Source organism: Panthera uncia, assembly GCF_023721935.1.
Source record: "Panthera uncia isolate 11264 chromosome B3 unlocalized genomic scaffold, Puncia_PCG_1.0 HiC_scaffold_2, whole genome shotgun sequence".
NCBI lineage: Eukaryota > Metazoa > Chordata > Mammalia > Carnivora > Felidae > Panthera > Panthera uncia.
In genome coordinates this window covers 594,336-614,500 of record NW_026057583.1, presented here as the reverse complement: position 1 = coordinate 614,500, position 20,165 = coordinate 594,336, and the positions used below count along the sequence as shown (strand labels likewise).

The 20,165-nt window shown below is 40.1% G+C and overlaps 1 protein-coding gene across 1 annotated transcript in view; it reads right to left on the bottom strand.

Annotated features, from left to right (window-relative positions):
• The window catches only part of TICRR (TOPBP1 interacting checkpoint and replication regulator), a 48,737-nt gene that overhangs the window by 16,157 nt on the left and 12,415 nt on the right, over positions 1-20,165 (bottom strand). The window contains exons 6-15 of the mRNA XM_049614276.1: positions 16,087-16,226; positions 14,826-15,044; positions 12,199-12,350; positions 11,114-11,211; positions 10,706-10,799; positions 10,531-10,610; positions 10,129-10,368; positions 9,544-9,640; positions 6,924-6,981; positions 5,169-5,318 (exon numbers count right to left, since the gene is read on the bottom strand). Of these exons, the coding sequence (XP_049470233.1) occupies positions 5,169-5,318; positions 6,924-6,981; positions 9,544-9,640; positions 10,129-10,368; positions 10,531-10,610; positions 10,706-10,799; positions 11,114-11,211; positions 12,199-12,350; positions 14,826-15,044; positions 16,087-16,226 (1,328 nt within the window). The remainder of the gene's footprint in view (positions 1-5,168; positions 5,319-6,923; positions 6,982-9,543; positions 9,641-10,128; positions 10,369-10,530; positions 10,611-10,705; positions 10,800-11,113; positions 11,212-12,198; positions 12,351-14,825; positions 15,045-16,086; positions 16,227-20,165) is intronic.

Here is a 20,165-nt window from a genome sequence, read left to right as displayed (position 1 = left end):
TTTTTTATTTAAATCCAGGTTAGTTAACATGTAGTGTAATAATGATTTCAGGAACAGAATTTAGTGATTCATCACTTACATGTAACACCCAGTGCTCATCCCAACAAGTGCCCTCCTTAATGCCCAATGACAGTTCATTTAAAAATTAAAAACAGAATTATCACATAATTCACCAGTATAATTCCACTACTGGGTATCTATCCAAAGAAAATGATAACTGCTAATTCAAAAAGATATACACACACCTCTGTTTATTGCAACTTTACAATAGCCAAGATATGGAAGCAACCCAAATGCCCATTGATAGATGAATGGCATACATACAATGGAATATCACTCAGCCATAAAAAAGAATGAGATCTTGACATCTGTGACAACATGAATGGCCCTACAGGGTATTTTGCTAAGTGAACTAAGTCAGAGAAAGAAATGCCATATGGTTTCACTTATATGTGGAACCTAAAAGAACAAAACCAGACTCCTCAATACATAGAACTGGTGGTCCCCAGAGGGGAGGTGCGTGGGGGGTGGGTGAAATAGATAAAGGGAATTAAGAGGTACAAACTTTCAGTTATAAAATAAACAGGTCACAGAGATTAGTATAGCACTCTACCCAATAAGAGCAGAATACACATTATTCTCAGGCACATGCAGAACACTCTCCATTACAGGTCAAATGGTAGAGCATAAAATAAGTCTCAAATTTAATAAGACTAAAATACAAAGTTTGTTCTCCAACCACAATGGAGTGAAACTGGAAATTAACAACAGAAGGAATTTGGGAAACTCACACATACATGAAGGTCAATGCACACATAAATAGTCAATGGGCCAAAGAAGAAATCACAAGGGAAATTAGAAAATATTTTGAGATAATGACAATGAAAGCACAACACACCCAAACTTACAGGACACAGCTAAAGTAGTGTTTAGAAGGGAATTTGTACCTGTAATGCCTGTACTAAAAAACAAGATCTCAAATCAATAACCTAAACTAAACCTGAAAAGGTCAAAAAGATCAAACTAACATCAAAGCAAGTAGAAGGAAGGAAATGGTAAAGATTACATAGTAAATAAATGAAATCAAGAATTAAAAAACAACAGAAAAACCAAGGAAACCAAAAGTCGGTTCTTTGAGAAGAACCATAAAACACCCAGTGCTTTTTAGTGAAGAATCACTAAACTCTACTCCCGTCTTTGTTAAATTGACAAATCTTTAACTAGACTGACCAAGAAAAGAGAGGGAAAACCCAAACTACTATGAAAGAGGGAACATTGCTACTGAGCTCGCAGAAATACAAATGACTATTAGGGAATACGGTGCACAACTGTGTAACAGTAAAATAGATAACCAAGAAGAAATGGACAAATTCCTACAAAGACACAAACACTGAAAACAGACTCAAGAAGAAGCAGAAAATCTGAAAAAACCTGTATGTAACAAGTGAAAGGATGGAAGTAGTTATCAAAACCTTCCCACAAAGAAGTACTCAGGACTAGATGGCTTTACTGCTGACTTCTACCTAACATTTAAAAAACAATTAAATTGTTGGGGCGCCTGGGTGGCTCATCTGCCTTCGGCTCAGCTCATGATCTCATGGTTCGTGGATTCAAGCCCTGCATCGGCCTCTGTTCTCGCAGCTCGGAGCCTGGAGCCTGCTTCGGATTCTGTGTCTCCTTCTCTCTCTGCCCCTCCCCCGTTCATGCTCTGTCTCCCGCTCATGCTCTCTCTCTCCCTCTCCCTCAAAATAAATACACATATAAAAAAGTTTAAAAACCAAATTGTTAAAATGCCGACACTACCCAAAGCAGCCTACATATTCAATACAATCCCTATCAAAATAACACCAGCATTCTTCACAGAGCTAGAACAAACAATTCTAAAATGGTATGGAACCAGAATAAGACCCCAAATAGCCAAAGTAATGTTAAAAAAGAAAACAAAAGCCGGAGGTATCACAATTCTGGACTTCAAGCTGTATTACAAAGCTGTAATTACCAAGACAGTATGGTACTGGCACCAAAACAGACACATAGATCAATGGAACAGAATAGAGAACCCAGAAATGGACCCACAAACGTATGGCCAACTAATCTTTGACAAAGCAGGAAAGAATATCCAATGGAATAAAGACAGTCTCTTCAGCAAGTGGTGCTGGGAAAACTGGACAGCGACATGCAGAAGAATGAACCTGGACCGCTTTCTTACACCAGACACAAAAAGAAACTCAACATGGATGAAAGACCTAAATATAAGATGGGAAACTATCAAAATCTTAGAGGAGAAAACAGGCAACACCTCTTTGACCTCAGCCACAGCAACCTCTTACAGACATGTCTCTGGAGGCAAGGGAAACAAAAGCAAAAATGAACTACTGCAAACTCAAGAAAACAGCTTCTACACAGCAAAGGAAACAATCAACAAAACAAAAAGGCAACTGATGGAAAAGGAGACGATATCTGCAAATGACATATCAGATAAAGGGTTAGTATCCAAAAATCCATAAAGAACTTATCAAACTCAACACCCAAAAAACAAATAATCCAATGAAGAAACGGGCAAAAGACATGAACACTTTTCCAAAGAAGACATCCAGATAGCTACCAGATACATGAAAAGATGCTCAACATCACTCATCATCAGGGAAATACAAATCAAAACCACAATGAGATACCACCTCACGCCTGTCAGGATGGCTAACGTTAACAACTCAGGCAATGACATGTGTTGGCAAGGATGCAGACAAAGGGCAACACTTTTGCACTGCTGGTGGGAATGCAAACTGGTGTAGCCATTCTGACAGTAGGGAGGTTCCTCAAAAAATTAAAAATAGAACTACCCTAAGACCCAGCAATTTCACTACTAGGTATTTATCCAAAGAACACAAAAATGCTAATTCGAAGGGGCACATGCACCCCAATGTTTATAGCAGCACTATCAACCAAAGTCGAGTTATGGAAAGAGCCCAAAAGTCCATTTATTGATGAATAGATACAGAAGATGTGATATATATACACAATGGAATATCACTCGGTGATCAAAAAGAATGAAATCTTGCCATTTGCAACAACATGGATGGAACTAGAGTGTATTATGCTGAGCGAAAGAGGCAAAGAAAGATAAATATATGACTTCACTCATGTGGAATTTAAGAAACAAAACGGGAAGAAAAGGGAAAATAAAAAGAGGAAGTGAGGCAAACCTTAAGAGACTCTTAAATACAGAAAACTGAGGGTTGCTTGAGGGGTGCTGGGTGTGGAGATGGGCTAAATGGGTGATGGGCATTAAGGAGAGCATTTGCTGGGATGAGCACTGGATGTTATATGTAAGTGAAGAATCACTAAATTATACTCCTGAAATCATTATTACACTATATGTTAGCTAACTTGGATTTAAATAAAATTTAAAAAAATTAACACCTTAATATATATGGTCAATTAACTATTTATTTTGAGAGTGAGCAAACAGGGGAGAAGCAGAGAGAGAGGGAGAAAGAATCCCAAACAGGCTCTGTGCTGTCAGCAGAGTCCAACGTAGGGCTTGATCTCATGAACCATGAGATCCTGACCTGAGCCAAAACCAAGAATCGAATGCTTAACCTACTGAGCCACTCAGGCACCCCTGGTCAATTGACTTTGACTAAGATGCCAAGACAATTCAATGAGGAAAGAAGCCATTTCAACTAATGGAACAACTGGATAGCCATATATGAGAGAACGATGTTGGGCTCCTATCTCACACAAAATAATGCACAAAAGTTAACTCCAAACGGATCAAAGACTGAAACGTAATTGTTTAAAGTTAAAAGCGGATTCTGTTCGGTTTTTTTTTCCTAAGTTAGGACACCAAACGCATGAGCAATGACAAAAATTCACAAACTGCTTTCAAATGGACTTTACCAAAATTAAAAACTTTGTGTATCAAAGAGCACTATCAAGGAAAGTGAAAAGACAACCCCCAGACGAGGTAAAATATTCGCAAATCATGTATCTGATGAGGGCCCAATATCTAGAATACATAAAGAATTCTTATAATTCAACAGTAAAAAGACAAACAACCCAATTAGAAAATGGGCTAAGATTTGAATAGACATTCTCTGAAGCAGATCTACAAATGGCCAGCAGGCACAGGATAAGATGCTCAATACCAGTCAGCAGAGAAATGCAACTCATAACCACAATGAGCTACCACCGCACACCCAGGAGGATGGGGAGAATCAAAGAAAGAGACCACAGGTGGGGGGAGGTGTGGGGAAACTGGAACCCTCACACATTGCCAGCGGGAACGTGAAATGGTACAGCCACATTGGAAAGCAATTTGGTAATTCCTCGAAAGTTAAACACAGAGTTACCATATGTCCCTATAATTTCATTCCAAGGCATGTGCCTGAGAATTAAAAACACGTCTACGTGAAATCTTGTGTGTGTTTATAGAAGCATATTCCTAACAGCTGAACAGTAGAAACAACTCAAATGTCCGCCAATTGATGAATGAACAAATAAAAGGCAGTTTATCCACACAATGGTGTATTATGGCAATAAAAAGAAATGAAGTGCTGAGATGTGCTACAACCTGTACATAAAGCTTGAAAACATTATGTTAAGTGAAAGAAGCTGGTTACAAGGACCACATAGTATATGATTCTACCTAAAAGAAATATCCACAAGCGGTGAATCCACAGAAACAGCAAGTAGACTGGTGGTTGCCTACAGCTGGGAAAGTTGGGGGCAACGGGAGAGTGACTGTACCGGATATGTGGTTTCTTTCTGGAGGGATGAAAACAATCTGGAATTAGTGATGACGGTTGCACCACTTCACGAATACAATGAAGGCCAGTGAATTGCATTCTTTACTCAATTACTACAAGAATGAAAAAGAAAAAAACCAAAACACCCAAAAGACTAGAAAAAAAGCTGGTCATCATCCTTCATTTCTTTTTCACTGGTTTGTCAAACAGATACTTGTAGGGGTGACTAGGTAGGAGAGGACTGACCAGATCCCAGGATTAAGTCTTCACCCAAGCTTGGAGGAAGAGAGACCCCAAGGGGAAAACTGATGGTAACCACAGAGAGGAAAATGGAGGAGATCAATGAGCTTCTGCAACAGAGTCTGAAGACTGCTTTGGATCCAAGAATCCCCTTCTATTGGTTACCCTAAAATATAATACCTTTTGTCTTCTTCTTCAAGTTGTTAAGTTTATTCTCCAAACCTTCCACAACCGACACAGAATGGCTTCTAGGCAACCCCCGCTTTGCCAATCTCTTTGAAGGAGAAATCATTTCATGGTTGAAGAGATTTCTTCGAACTTTGGTCACTTCTGAAAGCATTAAAAAAAACAAACAAAAGCACCAAATATTATCACTAATAAATGCCATATCTGGGAAAAGAAAGACATCCAAAACAGAAAGCGGCTGATTAAGCTTAAGGGACTATTCTACAGACTGGCTTCTATATTCACATTTACTAACAGTATTTTCTTAAATATTATACTCAATATGGTACATAAAGACTATTTACTTTTACAAATTCAATTTAAATCTAACTTTTCAGGAACACAAGGAAGGCCCACATCACTTAAACCAGAGTCTGTCGTCATTGTAAAATGGACACAATCCTCAGGAGGCCGGTAGTGTAGACCAGGCTCTGTTTTCATGTATGCCAGAATTGTGAGGATTTTCCTCACTTTGGGCCTTTTTACTGCTTTGGACTCGGCTCCAAGGAGAAAAAGCGTTCTTCTCAAACCCACAGATTTCACTCTGTGGATTTGAGTATTTCACGAATTTGCTGCATTATTTTAAATTCTCTTCCTGACTTCAGAACATGGGAGTGTGTGACCATTTATAGACTTAAAGTTGAGGAAAGTAGCTGAAGAATCCATCAAAAACTACCTGACAAAGCCAGCAGGATGGCATCTTCACCCGAAGCAAGATGGCCTATAGGGAAGCCGACTCACTCACTCACCACGGTAACTCTTCTGAGAGCAAGTCATTTAAATACAACCCCAATAAACCATGACCCACAAGTTGGGAGGAGCCCTTATATTTACCGATCAATGACAGACATTAAAGTTAAGGACACCAGTGATACCCAAGTTTCAAAAACAAACGCCTGAAACTCATTTATGATCTGACAGCCAAGCTGGATTTGTTGGTTTGTTTTCCCAAGTTTATAAAAGTTTAACATTGACAGAAAATGCCAATGACTAATTCATTACACGTAGAGTCATCACTAAAATTCACCAACTGTCAAGTTTTGTTTTCTCCCTCCATCACTCTCTACATTTACACAGTTTCCCACCAGGAACACAGCACAGTAAGGTAGGAACACCACAAAAAATAAGGGCCTATCACCCAGCATACTACCAATCTTCACATTTCTCTTACTGCCTCAATATATCTTATGGCTTCTTGCCTCCCTGAATTTAAGATCCAGGCAGGGATCATATAGTGCATTCAACTGTCACACTTAAAGTGCTTTCATCTAGACCAGTATCACAGCCTCAGCCTCTTTTCCTTTCTGTGGCTTTCAATAATAATGGTGTTGAAAAAAAAAAAAAAAAAGATTTCAGGCCAGGGACACCCAGAAGGCTCAGTCAGTAGAGCATGCAACTCTTGATCTCAGGGTCATGAGTTCACCCCCCATGTTCGGTGTAAAGCTTAGTTAAAAAAATAAAATAAAGATTTCTGGCCCGTGATTTTGCAGAATGCAGTTATTTTGAGACCATGTGAATATCTTATTCTCCTAAGATATTCTTAGGATGTATTTGGACTTAGGACATATGATACCTGGACGTATCTCATTAACCAACAACGATCATATAAAATTATAATTTAGAACTGTATGCAGCTGCTTAAATACATGCAATTAAACTAAGTTTGTCATCCTAGTCAGTACATGCGTACACCGAGAAGACAAAGTATACCTTGCACTGTATCTTTTGCCGGGACTGGAGGTTGCTGAAGAGTAAGGTGAGAGCCTTCCTGGAAGAGTAAATCGGCACTCATTTAAAAGAATAAAAATTCCACATGAAGTCCTCTGACCCTCGCAGTTCCACTTGCCAGAACCCCTAACAGAAATACTTGTAAAATGCACAAAAACAGATATATGTTCCAAGGACACTGAAGCCTGCATTGTAGTGCAAAATAAGAAACACCCCAGGGGCGCCTGGGTAGCTCAGTCGGTTGAGCGTCCGACTTCGGCTCAGGTCATGACCTCGCGGTCTGTGAGTTCGAGCCCCATGTCGGGCTCTGTGCTGACAGCTCAGAGCCTGGAGCCTGTTTCAGATTCTGTGTCTCCTTCTCTCTCTCTGACCCTCCCCCTTCATGCTCTCTGTCTCAAAAATAAATGTTAAAAAAAAATTAAAAAAAAAAGAAACACCCTAAATATCCATAAAGAATGAAAGACATTTTGATACATCCATCCAAAGGAGACTAAAACATTAGTAAGACCTTTAAAAATAGAGAAGGAAGGAAGACTTATCTGTACATACACAGAAAGAGCTACATGATGGGAGAAAGTGGTGGGGGTAGGAAGGAGAAGTATAGCAGCTTGGTAACGATTTGTAACATTTATGCATAGGCGTGCATCCAGGTATGTGGAAAACTTTAATGTGTGCTATTGGTGTATACAGAAAGGGGCCTGGGAAGAGGAGGGACACTCTTAACTTATTAAGGTTTCAGTTTTTTAACGATGATCATGTATACCTTCTATACTAAAAAAGTAAAGGAAAACCCGTATAAATTAGAAGATGACTATACTCTTTAAAAAAAAAAAATGTGGGGCGCCTGGGTGGCTTGGTCGGTTAAGCGTCCGACTTCGGCTCAGGTCATGATCTCACGGTCCGTGAGTTCAAGCCCCGCGTCGGGCTCTGTGCTGACAGCTCAGAGCCTGGAGCCTGTTTCAAATTCTGTGTCTCCCTCTCTCTCTGCTCCTCCCCTGTGCATGCTCTCTCTCTGTCTCAAAAATAAATAAACATCAAAAAGAAAATTTTTTTTAAATAAAAAAATAAAAAAGAAAAAGTTTATTTTTGAGAGAGCACATGAGTGGGGGAGGGGCAAAGAGAAAGGTAGACAGAGGATCTGAAGCAGGCTCTGCGCTGACAGCACAGAGCCCAAAGTGGGGCTTGAGCTCATGAACTGCGAGATCATGACCTGAGCTGAAGTCAGATGTTTAACCAAGTGAGCCACCCAAGTGCCCCACACCCCATTTTTTAAATTTTACAGTGACACTGTGAGTATGGGAGAGAGGGAGAGAGGGAGAGAGGGAGAGAGGGAGAGAGAGACAGAGAGAGGGAGAGACAGAGAGAGGGAGAGACAGAGAGAGGGAGAGAGAGAGAGAGACAGAGACAGAGACAGAGACAGAGAGAGAGAGAGAGAGAGAGAGAGAGAGAAGAGAGAATCTTAAGCAGGCTCCACGCAGAGCCCAGTGCAGGGCTCAACTCCACAACCCTGGGATCATGACCTGAACCGAATTCAAAAGTCAGATGCTTAACCCACTGAGCCACCCCAGCACCCCAAGGATGACTATAATCTTAAGGAGTCTCTATATTAAGTTATTTGCTACACAATAATCTAAAAATATAGATACAGCTATACAATGGAATTGTTTTTAAAGCTTGGGGTTGTTTCTCTCCCATTGTGCCAATGTGTTACTTGAAGAATGAACTACCACATGGTGGCTGACTTAAGGAGTGCTAGAAAGGACTGTGAATCATTGTAACATCTAGAGAGAGGAAGCCTGCCACTTCTGCTGCTGTCACTTTTGCATTTCCTGCTCTCCACTCAGGATTCCAACACATAAGATTAGTGCCTGATTCATGGACACTCATGAAGGCACACCAAGGAAGTGAATACCACTAGCTCTTAAAATACAATCCCACCTCCAATCCCAAAGGACAGCTATACATATCTAGAAACAAAGCAAACCGTTGTTATGATTAATGCTTCTAAAACTAGTTCTTACAGAATTTTAACTCTTCTCAGAGTGCCTGCAGTTCCAGAAAGTTTCAAGGTACTCTCTTCTTGCCTTAATAAAACATCAGTTCTACTTAATATTAACAGACTGCAGCTGGGTCCAAGTCCTCCCATCTACTGTCACAGAAAAGCAGATCACCTGGGTCCCGACAGCACTCCTCCCCCACCCCACCTTACTGAAGTAAAAGGTACTGAAAAGCATCTTCTGATCTGCAAAGTCCTATCATGATGCACATTACTTTTTCAATGGTCTCTTTGCTTATGTTAGTTCTTATTTTATGAGTTTTCTTATCTAGATATTTTGAATTCACTTATTCATTCCTAACTTTCACTTGCTGATTTTCTTTGTATCACCTCTAACTGTCACACTTTTGGGTAAGATGGTTTAACTTTAACAAATTTATAGTTCTTTACTTGTTGGATTAAAAACATCTACTTTTATTTCTGTATTCTCCAATGACCATTTCCTCAAAGTAGAGACATTGCCTTTCAATCTTACTTATCGAATCAACTCCTGCTGGAAAGAACAGACCTAGAAGCACCATTTCCTGTCCTCTGGAAATAACTTACATGTTTTGTAGCTCTCTTGGACACTTTGGGAATTTCAATTTGCCGAAGATTCTGTGAAACCTCTGCAATGCTTTTATGTCTTATTAACGCATTTTTCCTTTTAAAAACAGAAACAAAGAGCCAAAATACATTCAGTAGAGGTGACAAGTAGTTACATTAGAAAAGAACCAGAGTTTCTAAGAGAACATTAAATAAAAGTCAGTTTTTTTGACACAGGTCTGAATCTGTAGCGAAATACGCCAACTTCACAATTTCCAAAATAACTGCTGTAAATTCAACTAGTTATGAGCAATGAAGAACATCAAGAAAAACAGAAAGTACGCGGAAGCCCTCAACTTGTCTCATAAAAGGCTCCCGGCAACCCCATGCGGACAGGGAAGAAGGACACTGTGGACCACGTCATCGACACTGCATACTCCCTGGGTAGTGAAAGGCATCAGATGATGTAGGTTAGGAACTCCGAGAAGTGGTTTCTATGATTCAGAAGTAAGGGCAGCTAGGAATTCAATCAATTATTTAAAGGCAACTGCCCTCTGTCTGAACTACAACAGTGCAAGTAATTCCTCCCATCTCTTGAGCTCCCACCTTCTCTTCTTAGCTGATCTGGTACGAAGCTCCTCCAGTTGGTCAGATTCAGTGCCGCCCGACACTGATCTCTGAGCACTTGACAGAAGAGGCACAGTAAGAAGCGGTGATCTGCTCTCCTGTGTCATGGAGTCATCGCTGAAAAAGTCTAGAGGAAGGACGCCAGCTAGCTTCTGAGGAATCATAAACCCCAGGCTGTCGTAAAGAGTTCCGAGCGTCTTCGGGATGGAGCCAATATACCTGCGGAACAGACTGGTTGAACGTGGAGCAGCCACCATTCCACCCTCTCTGTTCCACCCCTCGTCCAGCATGAGAAGCAGTCCTCCCGTTCCACGATTCGCACACAATACCGCACGTGGTTCCTGGCAAAAGAGTAGTAAAGTTACTAGCCCTCAAACTCACAATTCCAAAATTTCTTCCAGAAACTTCGCGAGGTACGCCGAATCCTCAGTTAAACACACCATGCGCAGCAAATCCGTCACCTGAAGAAGACAGTGGAAAATTACCATATGCCTTCTACAGGGACACTGAAAGTCTTTGAGGCCGAGTCCCAGGGGCGCTGGGCTTATATACTTGCCTCCTTCACCACTTGCTCCATATCATCTCCACTTTCATGTATGGAAGGACACTGCAGACACATCTCCAAACGAAGAAATACCTGAAGCCGGCACCTCGAGAGAAAAAATACTTGGTCATATCGATCACGAGTGCCATTTAACTAAAAGCTCCTTCCTTAAGCAAAGACCTTTTTCCAGAAGAACCGACAACCAAAAAGAAGAGTCATTGCTTTCTCTAAGTAATGACATGATTACTAGATAAATGGGTAACTCAAACTGCACCTTAAAACATCACGAAGAATCAGGCACAAAAAGCCTCTTTGAACAATTGGCAATCTATTTTAAATGAATAGAAGCAAATCTTAGAGCTTTGTTTGGGAGTGGTGGTAAATCAATCAATCAGTCAATCAACAAAGGTAGTTACTTACTCTCTGACTTTATCTTCATCCAGTTTTTTGCCCAGATTTTGTCGAAGACTTCTGCTAGTTTTTAAGAGGTGATTTTTTACCTGATTCAGGCAGTTCATCTGAAAATACAGAGTTATTACCTAGGAGAAGACTGAGTTACTTATTATATCTAATTTATTTCACAGCTGACTAATGCCCTAAGAAGGGAAGTATATCCCCTTAGGCCTTTCCCTCTTATTGAACGAAAAATAGTGAAATGAATGTTCTTATTTCATATCTTAAAAAAAAAACAACAGGGTAAAAAAGATATTTAAGAGCAAGGAGGTGTGGATACAATAAGCTTCCATGTCTGACCTTAAAAAAAAACAACCTTAAGGACTATAAATAACTCCTATCTATTTTTGAGAAGGAGACTGGCTTTCAGCACTAACCGTGAATAAAGACAATGACAGCATGGTCTAAACCAGTGGTTTACAATACTCCCCCTGCATAGAATCATCTACGAAGCTTTTTACAAGTACATATACCCAGGAACCAAGCCCAAGAGATCTGTTTCTGTTGGTCTTGAGGAAACCAGGCATTAGCATTTTTCAAAAATGTTCTAGGTGACTCTAAAGTCACCTAAGGTAAAAACCTCTGGTTTAATTCATGCAGCTAACATGTAGTTGAGAACAGAGATTTTGTTAGAAAAGAAGTACACGAAGGGGCGCCTGGGTGGGTCAGTTACACATCCAACTCTTGATTTTGGCTCAGGTAATAATCTCGCAGTTGTAAGATCGAGCCCCCCACGTCGGCCTCCACACGGAGCATGAAGCTTTGCTTAGGATTCTCTCGATGTGTCCCTTTCCCCCTCTCCTCTGCTCTTTAAAAAAAATTAAAAAGAAGTTCACGTAATTACCACTACCCTCACCCAGCCTATTTCCTGGATTTCTGCTTTACCGGTTCATTGTGTCTACCTCCCAAGATCTGGAATTAAGTTCACCCCTTCTCTTATTTTTGAATCACACACTGCATAGCAATCATTTCCCAAGACATATGAACCAAACCCACCAACGAGCAACCAACCACTCCACCTATAATAAACAGCAACATCCATACTCTCTTACTTCCAATTCCTTGGTGCCTTTTGACTTTAGGAATGCTTTAATGGTTGAGATCATATTCCGAGCACATGAATGCAACATGATTTCTCCTGTGGCCACAGTCTTTTGGTAATTTTCATGTATATAAGACAGGAGCTCCTCTTCAGTTTTAAAGTCTGTGGGAAAAAAAAAATTAAGTTGATCATCACATCCAGCTGAAGTCACTGTACGGCTTCAGCCAGTGGTTGTCAGCTAGGTATCTTGCCTCCCAGGGCACGTGTGGCTACCTCCGGGTTGCCAGACTGGTGGGGAGGAGGAGGGTGCTCCTGGCATCTAGTGAGCAAAGGCCAGGGATGCTGCTAAACATCCTGTGGTTCAAGGGACAGCCCCTAACAGACATCCAAAATGTCAGTGGTGGGGAGGCTGAGAAATGCAGAGATCCTGATTAATTTTAAGGCTCTGCAAATCAAATGTACACAGTATAAATTTAATGATAACTATTAATGGAAAAGAAACTATAGGGGCGCCTGGCTGGCTCAGTCAGTGGAGCATGCGACTCTTGATGTCAGGGTTGTGAGTTCGAGCCCCATGTTGGGTGAACAGATTACTTAAAAATAAAATCTTAAAAAAAGAAAAGAAAAGGGATGCCTGGGTTGCTCAGTAGGTTGAACGTCTGACTAGTGATTTTGGCTCAGGTCATGATCCCAGGGGTTGTGGGATCGAGCCTCGCGTCAGGCTTCACACAGAGCGGGGTGCCTGCTTGAGATTCATTCTCTCTCCCTCTGCCCGTCTCCCCTGCTTGCACTCTCACGTGCGCGCACGCTCTCTCTCTCTCTCTCTCTCTCTCTCTCTCAAACAACAAAAAAACACCTATATAACCTCCAAACCCAGCAGAAAGGAAGAGGAACAAACAAAACTTGATTAATCCCAGTCTGCTAGAAAGGATAAAACAAAAAACCTAGAATGCACAAAATAAGACTCTAAAAAACATCCAAGCTTATCAATAATTATAAACATCTATTTCACAAATGTACATGCTGGTTAAGAGAAACTATCAGATTGGGTTAAAAAATTCCCTTATATTCTGGATGTCACCAAATATTTAGAAGTATCAATGAAAACAGAACATAGCAAACTTGTATAATGCACTTAAATTAAAACTTAAAGGAAAGTTCATAGACTTAAATAACCTTTTAAAGAAGAAAAATAAAAACCAATTAGCTAAGGGTACAACAGAAGAAATAGCATGAGAGAATAAATCCAAAAAACAAAGGCAATACTAAAGACAGGAACAGAAATGAATTAAATAGGGAAAAAAAAACAAGAGAGATCAGCAGAAACAAAAAAATAATTCTCTGCAAAACCAGATACAGAAATCTATAGCAAGACTGAGGAATATTAAATAGAGAAAGGATAAATAAGCAGTATTAGAATGGAAAAATAGAGCAGAGATTTGAAATACTAAGAGGGGAGGTCAAAGTTCATTTTTTTCCATCAAGACACCCATCTGTTCCAGCACCATTTGTTGAAAAGATTATCGTTTTCCCACTGAATTATTGGGGCACCTTTGTCCAAAAGCATGTACCACTGCTGGGCGGGTCTATTTCTGCTTAGAATCTAATCCAGAAACTGTGTTAATATTAATGGCACTTGAGTACTGTTAATTTTGCTCTCCCTTGAATGAACCATCCACATTCGTGAATACTTTTTTACTAGCTCATTAAAGATGTTCTGTCCCATTCAAACTGATTACCATCTGTGAATCTAGCATTCCAAAGGTGGGGGGAAAAAAAAAAAACTCTTCAAGGAGCAGAAAACTTTTACTCCAGAATTCTCAAAAGAAATCAAACGTAACATCATGCAGGTATTGTCCAAAGTTCACCTCCCACAGGACCGGCTCTGGTAGCGTGAGCTAAGAATGTGCCCTGAGGATGACAAACACACTGCAGTGCAATCCATTTTTTAGCAAAGAAAGAAACAAATAGGAAAATTAACGCTACTGGATGAAATTCTTCTGCCCAACTCTGAAAGACCTCAATACGCTAGATGAGTCACAAAGCTTCCCCATCTCCCTCTCTTCCTCAATGGCTAAAGCTTCTTTAACTACCTGTCCTAGGGCCATGCCATGGCCCTTCTTGTGACTTTACTGAGGCTAATCTCCCATCTAGTAAGCTCTTCTTTTACCCTCCTGCCATCTGAATTCTGCTTGTTCCTTAAACTCCAGCCTGGGCTCCACTGCCTCCTTAGAAGCCTTCTCAGCCTCTTCTGGCCCAAGGCTGACCTTCTCGTTCTCGACGCCTAGTATGTCTTTGCTGTTGTAGCTTCTTGGCTCTCTTATGTCTTACGTTGTATTAATCCATTATGTACTGTGTGTGTGTGTGTGTGTGTGTGTGTGTGTGTGTGTATGCTCGCATGTACACATGCATATATGAATTCGCTATTGTCATCTTTGTGATTGGATCATAAATCTGAGAATAGGACATGATCCTATTTTTATTGTATTCCCCATAACACACCTTGAGGAATTCAGCAGATATTTAATAAATGTTCATTAACTGAAGGACAGGATTAAAATTTATAAAAATACGAGGGTATGAAAGAATAAGCGTGGCCTTAGACCCCAAAACGCGATGGCATCGAGGAATAAATACCTTTAGGTTTAGAGCTTCGGAGTGTTCTCCCTCGGTTTTCCACTTTATCTGCCGTTCTTCCAACGGCTGCCCTTGGGATCCCCTTCTCCCCGGTGGCATCTGGACTGCCATCTGGACACGACTTCTGGGCCTTCACGTTCAGCCTCGCGACATTCAACATCTTTAAGGAACGGCACATGGTGTTCATCTTCTGCCTCACTGGGGTGCGAGGGACCCCTCCTACCAAAACAGCATCGTGGGAAGACAAGTAAAAGAGCTTTTACTTCTGCAGAATTAGTAATGCTTTAATTCAGACTCAGTATTCTGTGAAGGGATACTGCAATAAAGTACATCCCTTCAGGAGGATGTGAATGAGGTGGTTCTCCCATCGGTCTGTACCTACAACACAGAAGAGAAAGAGAGCTCTTCTTTTAACCGAAGTTTAGGAACTAAATATGGCAACAAGATCGGATGATTTTTAGGAAGGCAGAGGCCGAACAGACCCAAGGTATCATCACCCAGTGGTCACAGAGTTGTGACCAAAGTTCTGGAAGGCAACTGAGCAGTATGCATTGCAAGCTACTTTTCCCCCACTTTTTGATACAGTAACTTGTTCCAGACAATTTACACTAAGGAAGTCACTCAAAGAACAAATCCTATGCACCCCATATACTACGGTATTACTTATAATGATAAAAATTGCAAACTGTTCAACAACAGAAAAATTTCATCAATCTTGTGAGGCAATGAGGTGGAACAGTAACTGAAAAGGCAAGGCGGCACAGGGAAATAAATATTGATGAGTAGAATACAAAGTTGTATTTGCATAAGTAAAAATGGAAATGGTTTCTTAAGAAGGTAAGATTGTAGGCGATTTTTTTTTTTTTAATTTTTTTTTTCAACATTTTTTATTTATTTTTGGGACAGAGAGAGACAGAGCATGAACGGGGGAGGGGCAGAGAGAGAGAGGGAGACACAGAATAGGAAACAGGCTCCAGGCTCCGAGCCATCAGCCCAGAGCCTGACGCGGGGCTCGAACTCACGGACCGCGAGATCGTGACCTGGCTGAAGTCGGACGCTTAACCGACTGCGCCACCCAGGCGCCCCTGTAGGCGATTTTTTAACATCACTTTTGTACTAATGTAATCATTTTCAAGTTTGAAATGCAAGAACTTGTCCTCTTATTCAGTTACCGTTTCAACCCCATTTTAGGGAATTCCAGTCTTTTAAAACACACACTCTCTCAAGAAAGACTGCACCAAGAAACAGTCTATGTGCATACGTTTCTTTTTGCTGTCTTCCTGATTAGACACAGTGGATTCTTCCCGAGACTTTCTCTGGTAGAGGTCAGAGAGGCAACACGTTAATTCACTTTCAGTTTTGGAAGACTCTTCCTTATTAGATGAGGCAGCCTGTAGTAACCTGCGAACAAGTCAAGATGTCTAGTACAAAGCTGAAGTTCTGATTTTTCAAAATGCTTTAAAAACAAAATTCATTAGCCTTTAAAAGCTAATCAAAAGATATCCCCACAAGCAGCCTTCAAAAAATGTATTTTCTCTCTCTTCTCATTTATGATTTAAACAGACTCAGGGACAGAAGCCACCTGTTAACAAAACCATTAATCATTACATATGGTAGTGACTTCTATATTGATGAGATCCTTAAGGTCCTACGGTACATGTCTAATTTAGGCAACTATTCCATAGTTGTTTTCTACTCACTGCCCATACATTAAAGTAGAAGACGATGCAATACAGTATAGTGAGTGTCACAGTGCCTTCTGAATAATTCCTTCACATCACCATTACATCATAGTAAACTAATCTGGAATTGATGAGAAGGGGAGGAAGTGTGGCAGAGGGGATTAGATATTAAAAGCTCTGCCTGGGGCTAAACATCACTAAGGGAAACCATGAAAAGAGCACAACTTTGAAAACGTATTCCTTGTAGGGGCACGTGGGTGGCTCAGCCGGTTGAGCGTTTGACTTCGGTTCAGGTCATGATCTCACGGTTTGTGAGTTTGAGCCCTGCTCTGCACTGACGGTGCACCCATAGTGCATGAGCAGCCTGCTTCTGATCCTCTGTCTCCCTGTCTCTGTCCCTCCCCAGCTCGCACTCTCTCAAAAATAAGTAAACATTCAAAAACAAACAAAACAAAAACTTATTACTTATATTTCACTATCTTCCATTATCTGATCTAAAAGTGGGAGGAAGTTATGGTGACATTGGTTGAATGGGCTGGGCTTCTCGGCTTCACACGTGCAGTTCTGAAGCAGACTAATTCTCCCTAAGTGTGCTGGGATTTCCTTTAACTGTGGGGATGGTTTGTTTTTCATTCTGTTAATTTTTTTTTAGAACTTATGAGCCTTTCAATTACACAGAAAAGTAGTGAAAGCATTATTAGATATGTTCTTCCCACAAAGATTAAATATTTGCTAAAGCTTGACCTTATCGACTTCAGATTCTTTTAATGAAATTAAGCATTATAGACACAGAAAAGCCCCAATCTTTTCCCATCCTTTCCTTCCAGAAGTATTCCTAGACTTGTATCTGATTTATAGAGACATACGTATGTATCAAAACCAACATAAATTGCTATTGTATACATTGGAAGTTTTAAAAAATACCATACATCATCCTTTTGCAATTTTCTGTCTGTACTCAACATTTTTCATGAGTATATAAATAGCTCGTTTATTCCGTTTTACTAATCTATCTATAATGTTCTATTGTGTAACTATACCATAGTCTGTTTATCCGTTTCCCCGCTGAGAGACAGCCGGTTCTTTCCACTTTTTCACTTGTAACAACTGGCAATGAACAATCGAGTGTAGCTCTCCTTGTATTTGTGCAAATACTTTAATGTAGACATGTAAAAGTGGAATTGCTGGGTGCCAGCATGTAAAGCTTCTCCTTTACGAGGAATACTAACTGTTCTCTAAAATGGTTGTAACTATTTACAATTCTATCATCGAAAGTGCTCTCATTTCTTTATGTGCTATATCCGACTTACTGACCTTCGACAATCTAATGGGTAAAAAACAGAATCTCGTTGGGGGGGGGGGGGGGGTTTTTACTGTCGTTTTCATTTCCATTTGCTTAAACTGAGCTTTTTTTTTTTTTTTTTTTTTTTTAAAGTAAGCTCTACTAGGCCCAATGTGGAGCTCAAACTCAGAACCCCGAGATCAAGAGTCACACGCTGTACTGGCTGAGCCAGCCAGGCACCCTGAAACGGAGTATCTTATCTTTTCAAATTACTGCTCTATTGGATTTCATTGTATGAATTGCTTGTTTGCATTCTGTGCCCAATTGCTTTTCTTCTTATTGATTTTTAGGAGCTCTGTGCTAATTTAGATACAAATCCTCTGCTGGTTATATGGATTACAGCTACCTAGGCCTATGACTAGGCCTTTTCATCATATAGGAAATTTTAAATTATAGTCATATATTTTCCTTCATGGTTTCAGTGCTTGATGTTTTATGTAAGAAAACCATTCCAAGCCTGAACTCCTCCTGTGTTTTCCCTTAAGATTTTAAAGTTTTACTTTTCACATTTGTTTAAAATTTATCAGGAACTGGGGCGCCTGGGTGGCGCAGTCGGTTAAGCGTCCGACTTCAGCCAGGTCACGATCTCGCGGTCCGTGAGTTCGAGCCCCGCGTCAGGCTCTGGGCTGATGGCTCGGAGCCTGGAGCCTGTTTCCGATGATTCTCTGTCTCCCTCTCTCTCTGCCCCTCGCCCGTTCATGCTCTGTCTCTCTCTGTCCCAAAAATAAATAAAAAACGTTGAAAAAAAAATTTTTTTTTTAAAAAATTTATCAGGAACTTATTACTGTGTATGCTGTGAGGTAGAAATCTAATTTTTATTGCTTTTCTTCTGGAGAGCCAATTGTCACATCACCATTAATAGAACAGTCTATTCTTTCCCCAACAGTCTACTTATAATTCTGCCTCTGGTGTATGCTGAGCTCCCATACATGTGTGGGTCACTCTTTGGGCTCTATTGCTGTATGGGTCTCTCCGTTGATCCTTGCACCAATACCACACCACCTTATTTATTAGTGCTTTATGGTAAACACTGCTATCTTATAGGGAAAAGTGCACCTGTCCTGTCTTAGCCCTGGCAAGCTATACCACATCCAGGAATCAGAAGACTCATTATTAAGTCAATTCTTCCCAAATTGATCTCCAGACTCAATGTACTCTTAGTTAAAATCCTAGCAGGGTTTCCTGGTGGAAATTAACAGAATAATTCTAAAATTTACAGGGAAATGCAAAGTTTCTCAAATAGTCAAAGCAATTCTGAAAACAAAACCAAACAAAACAAAGTTGAGAGGACTAAAACTACTCGATTTCAGTACTCAAGACAATGTGATATTAACAACTTCTGGACTAGATTCTTTGCAGAAATAAACCTGCACAATGGTGGTGAACTGATTTGGACAAAGTGCTACAATAATTTAATGAGAAAAAGACTTTTAATAAACAGGGTTGGAACAACTGGTTATCTATATGGCAAAAATAAACCTTGACTTTACCTCTTAATACTATTTTGAATTTCTGCTTCATCTTTTACATTTCTAATATGGTTTATGTCTTCTTTTCTAAAAAAAAAATTACTCAATTTTACAATAGATAATTCCATTTTATTTGACTTCTCAAAAAATCACTTTATGTTTGATTTCTATTGTCTGTGATTATTGTTCTTATCTTTATTACTACCTTCTTTATTTTGGGGATTTACTCTGTTGTGTTATTTACTGTATTGGACCCTTAGCTAATTGGCTTTTAACGTTTATTTTTATTTTTTTATTTTTTGTTTTATTAAAACAAATTTTTTTTTAAGTTTATTCATTCATCCATTCTGAGACAGAGAGAGTGAGTGGGAAAGGGGCAGAGAGAAAGAATCTCAAGCAGGCTCTGCACCATCAATGGGAAGCCTGATGTGGGGCTTGATCAAAATCACGAACTGAGCTGAGCTGAAACCAAGAGTTGGCTGCTTAACTGACTGAGCCACCTACACTCCCCTTATTATTTTTAAATGTTTATTTATTTTGAGAGAGCGTGCGTGAGCAGGGGAGGGGCAGAGAGAGACGGAGAGAAAGAATCTCAAGCAGGCTCTTAGGTGTGAGCAGAGCCCAATGTGGGGCTCGATCTCACGAACCAGGAGATCATGACCTGAGCCAAAACCAAGTCAGACCCTTAACTGAGCCACCCAGGTGCCCCTAACTTTTCTTTAAAAGACAGTTTAAGCTCTTAAATCTTCCTGTATGCATAAACTTAGCTGCATTATACAAATTTGTTATTTTTCATTTTTACTGAGATTTAATACTACATATTTTCTTCCATAATGAGAACATTTTG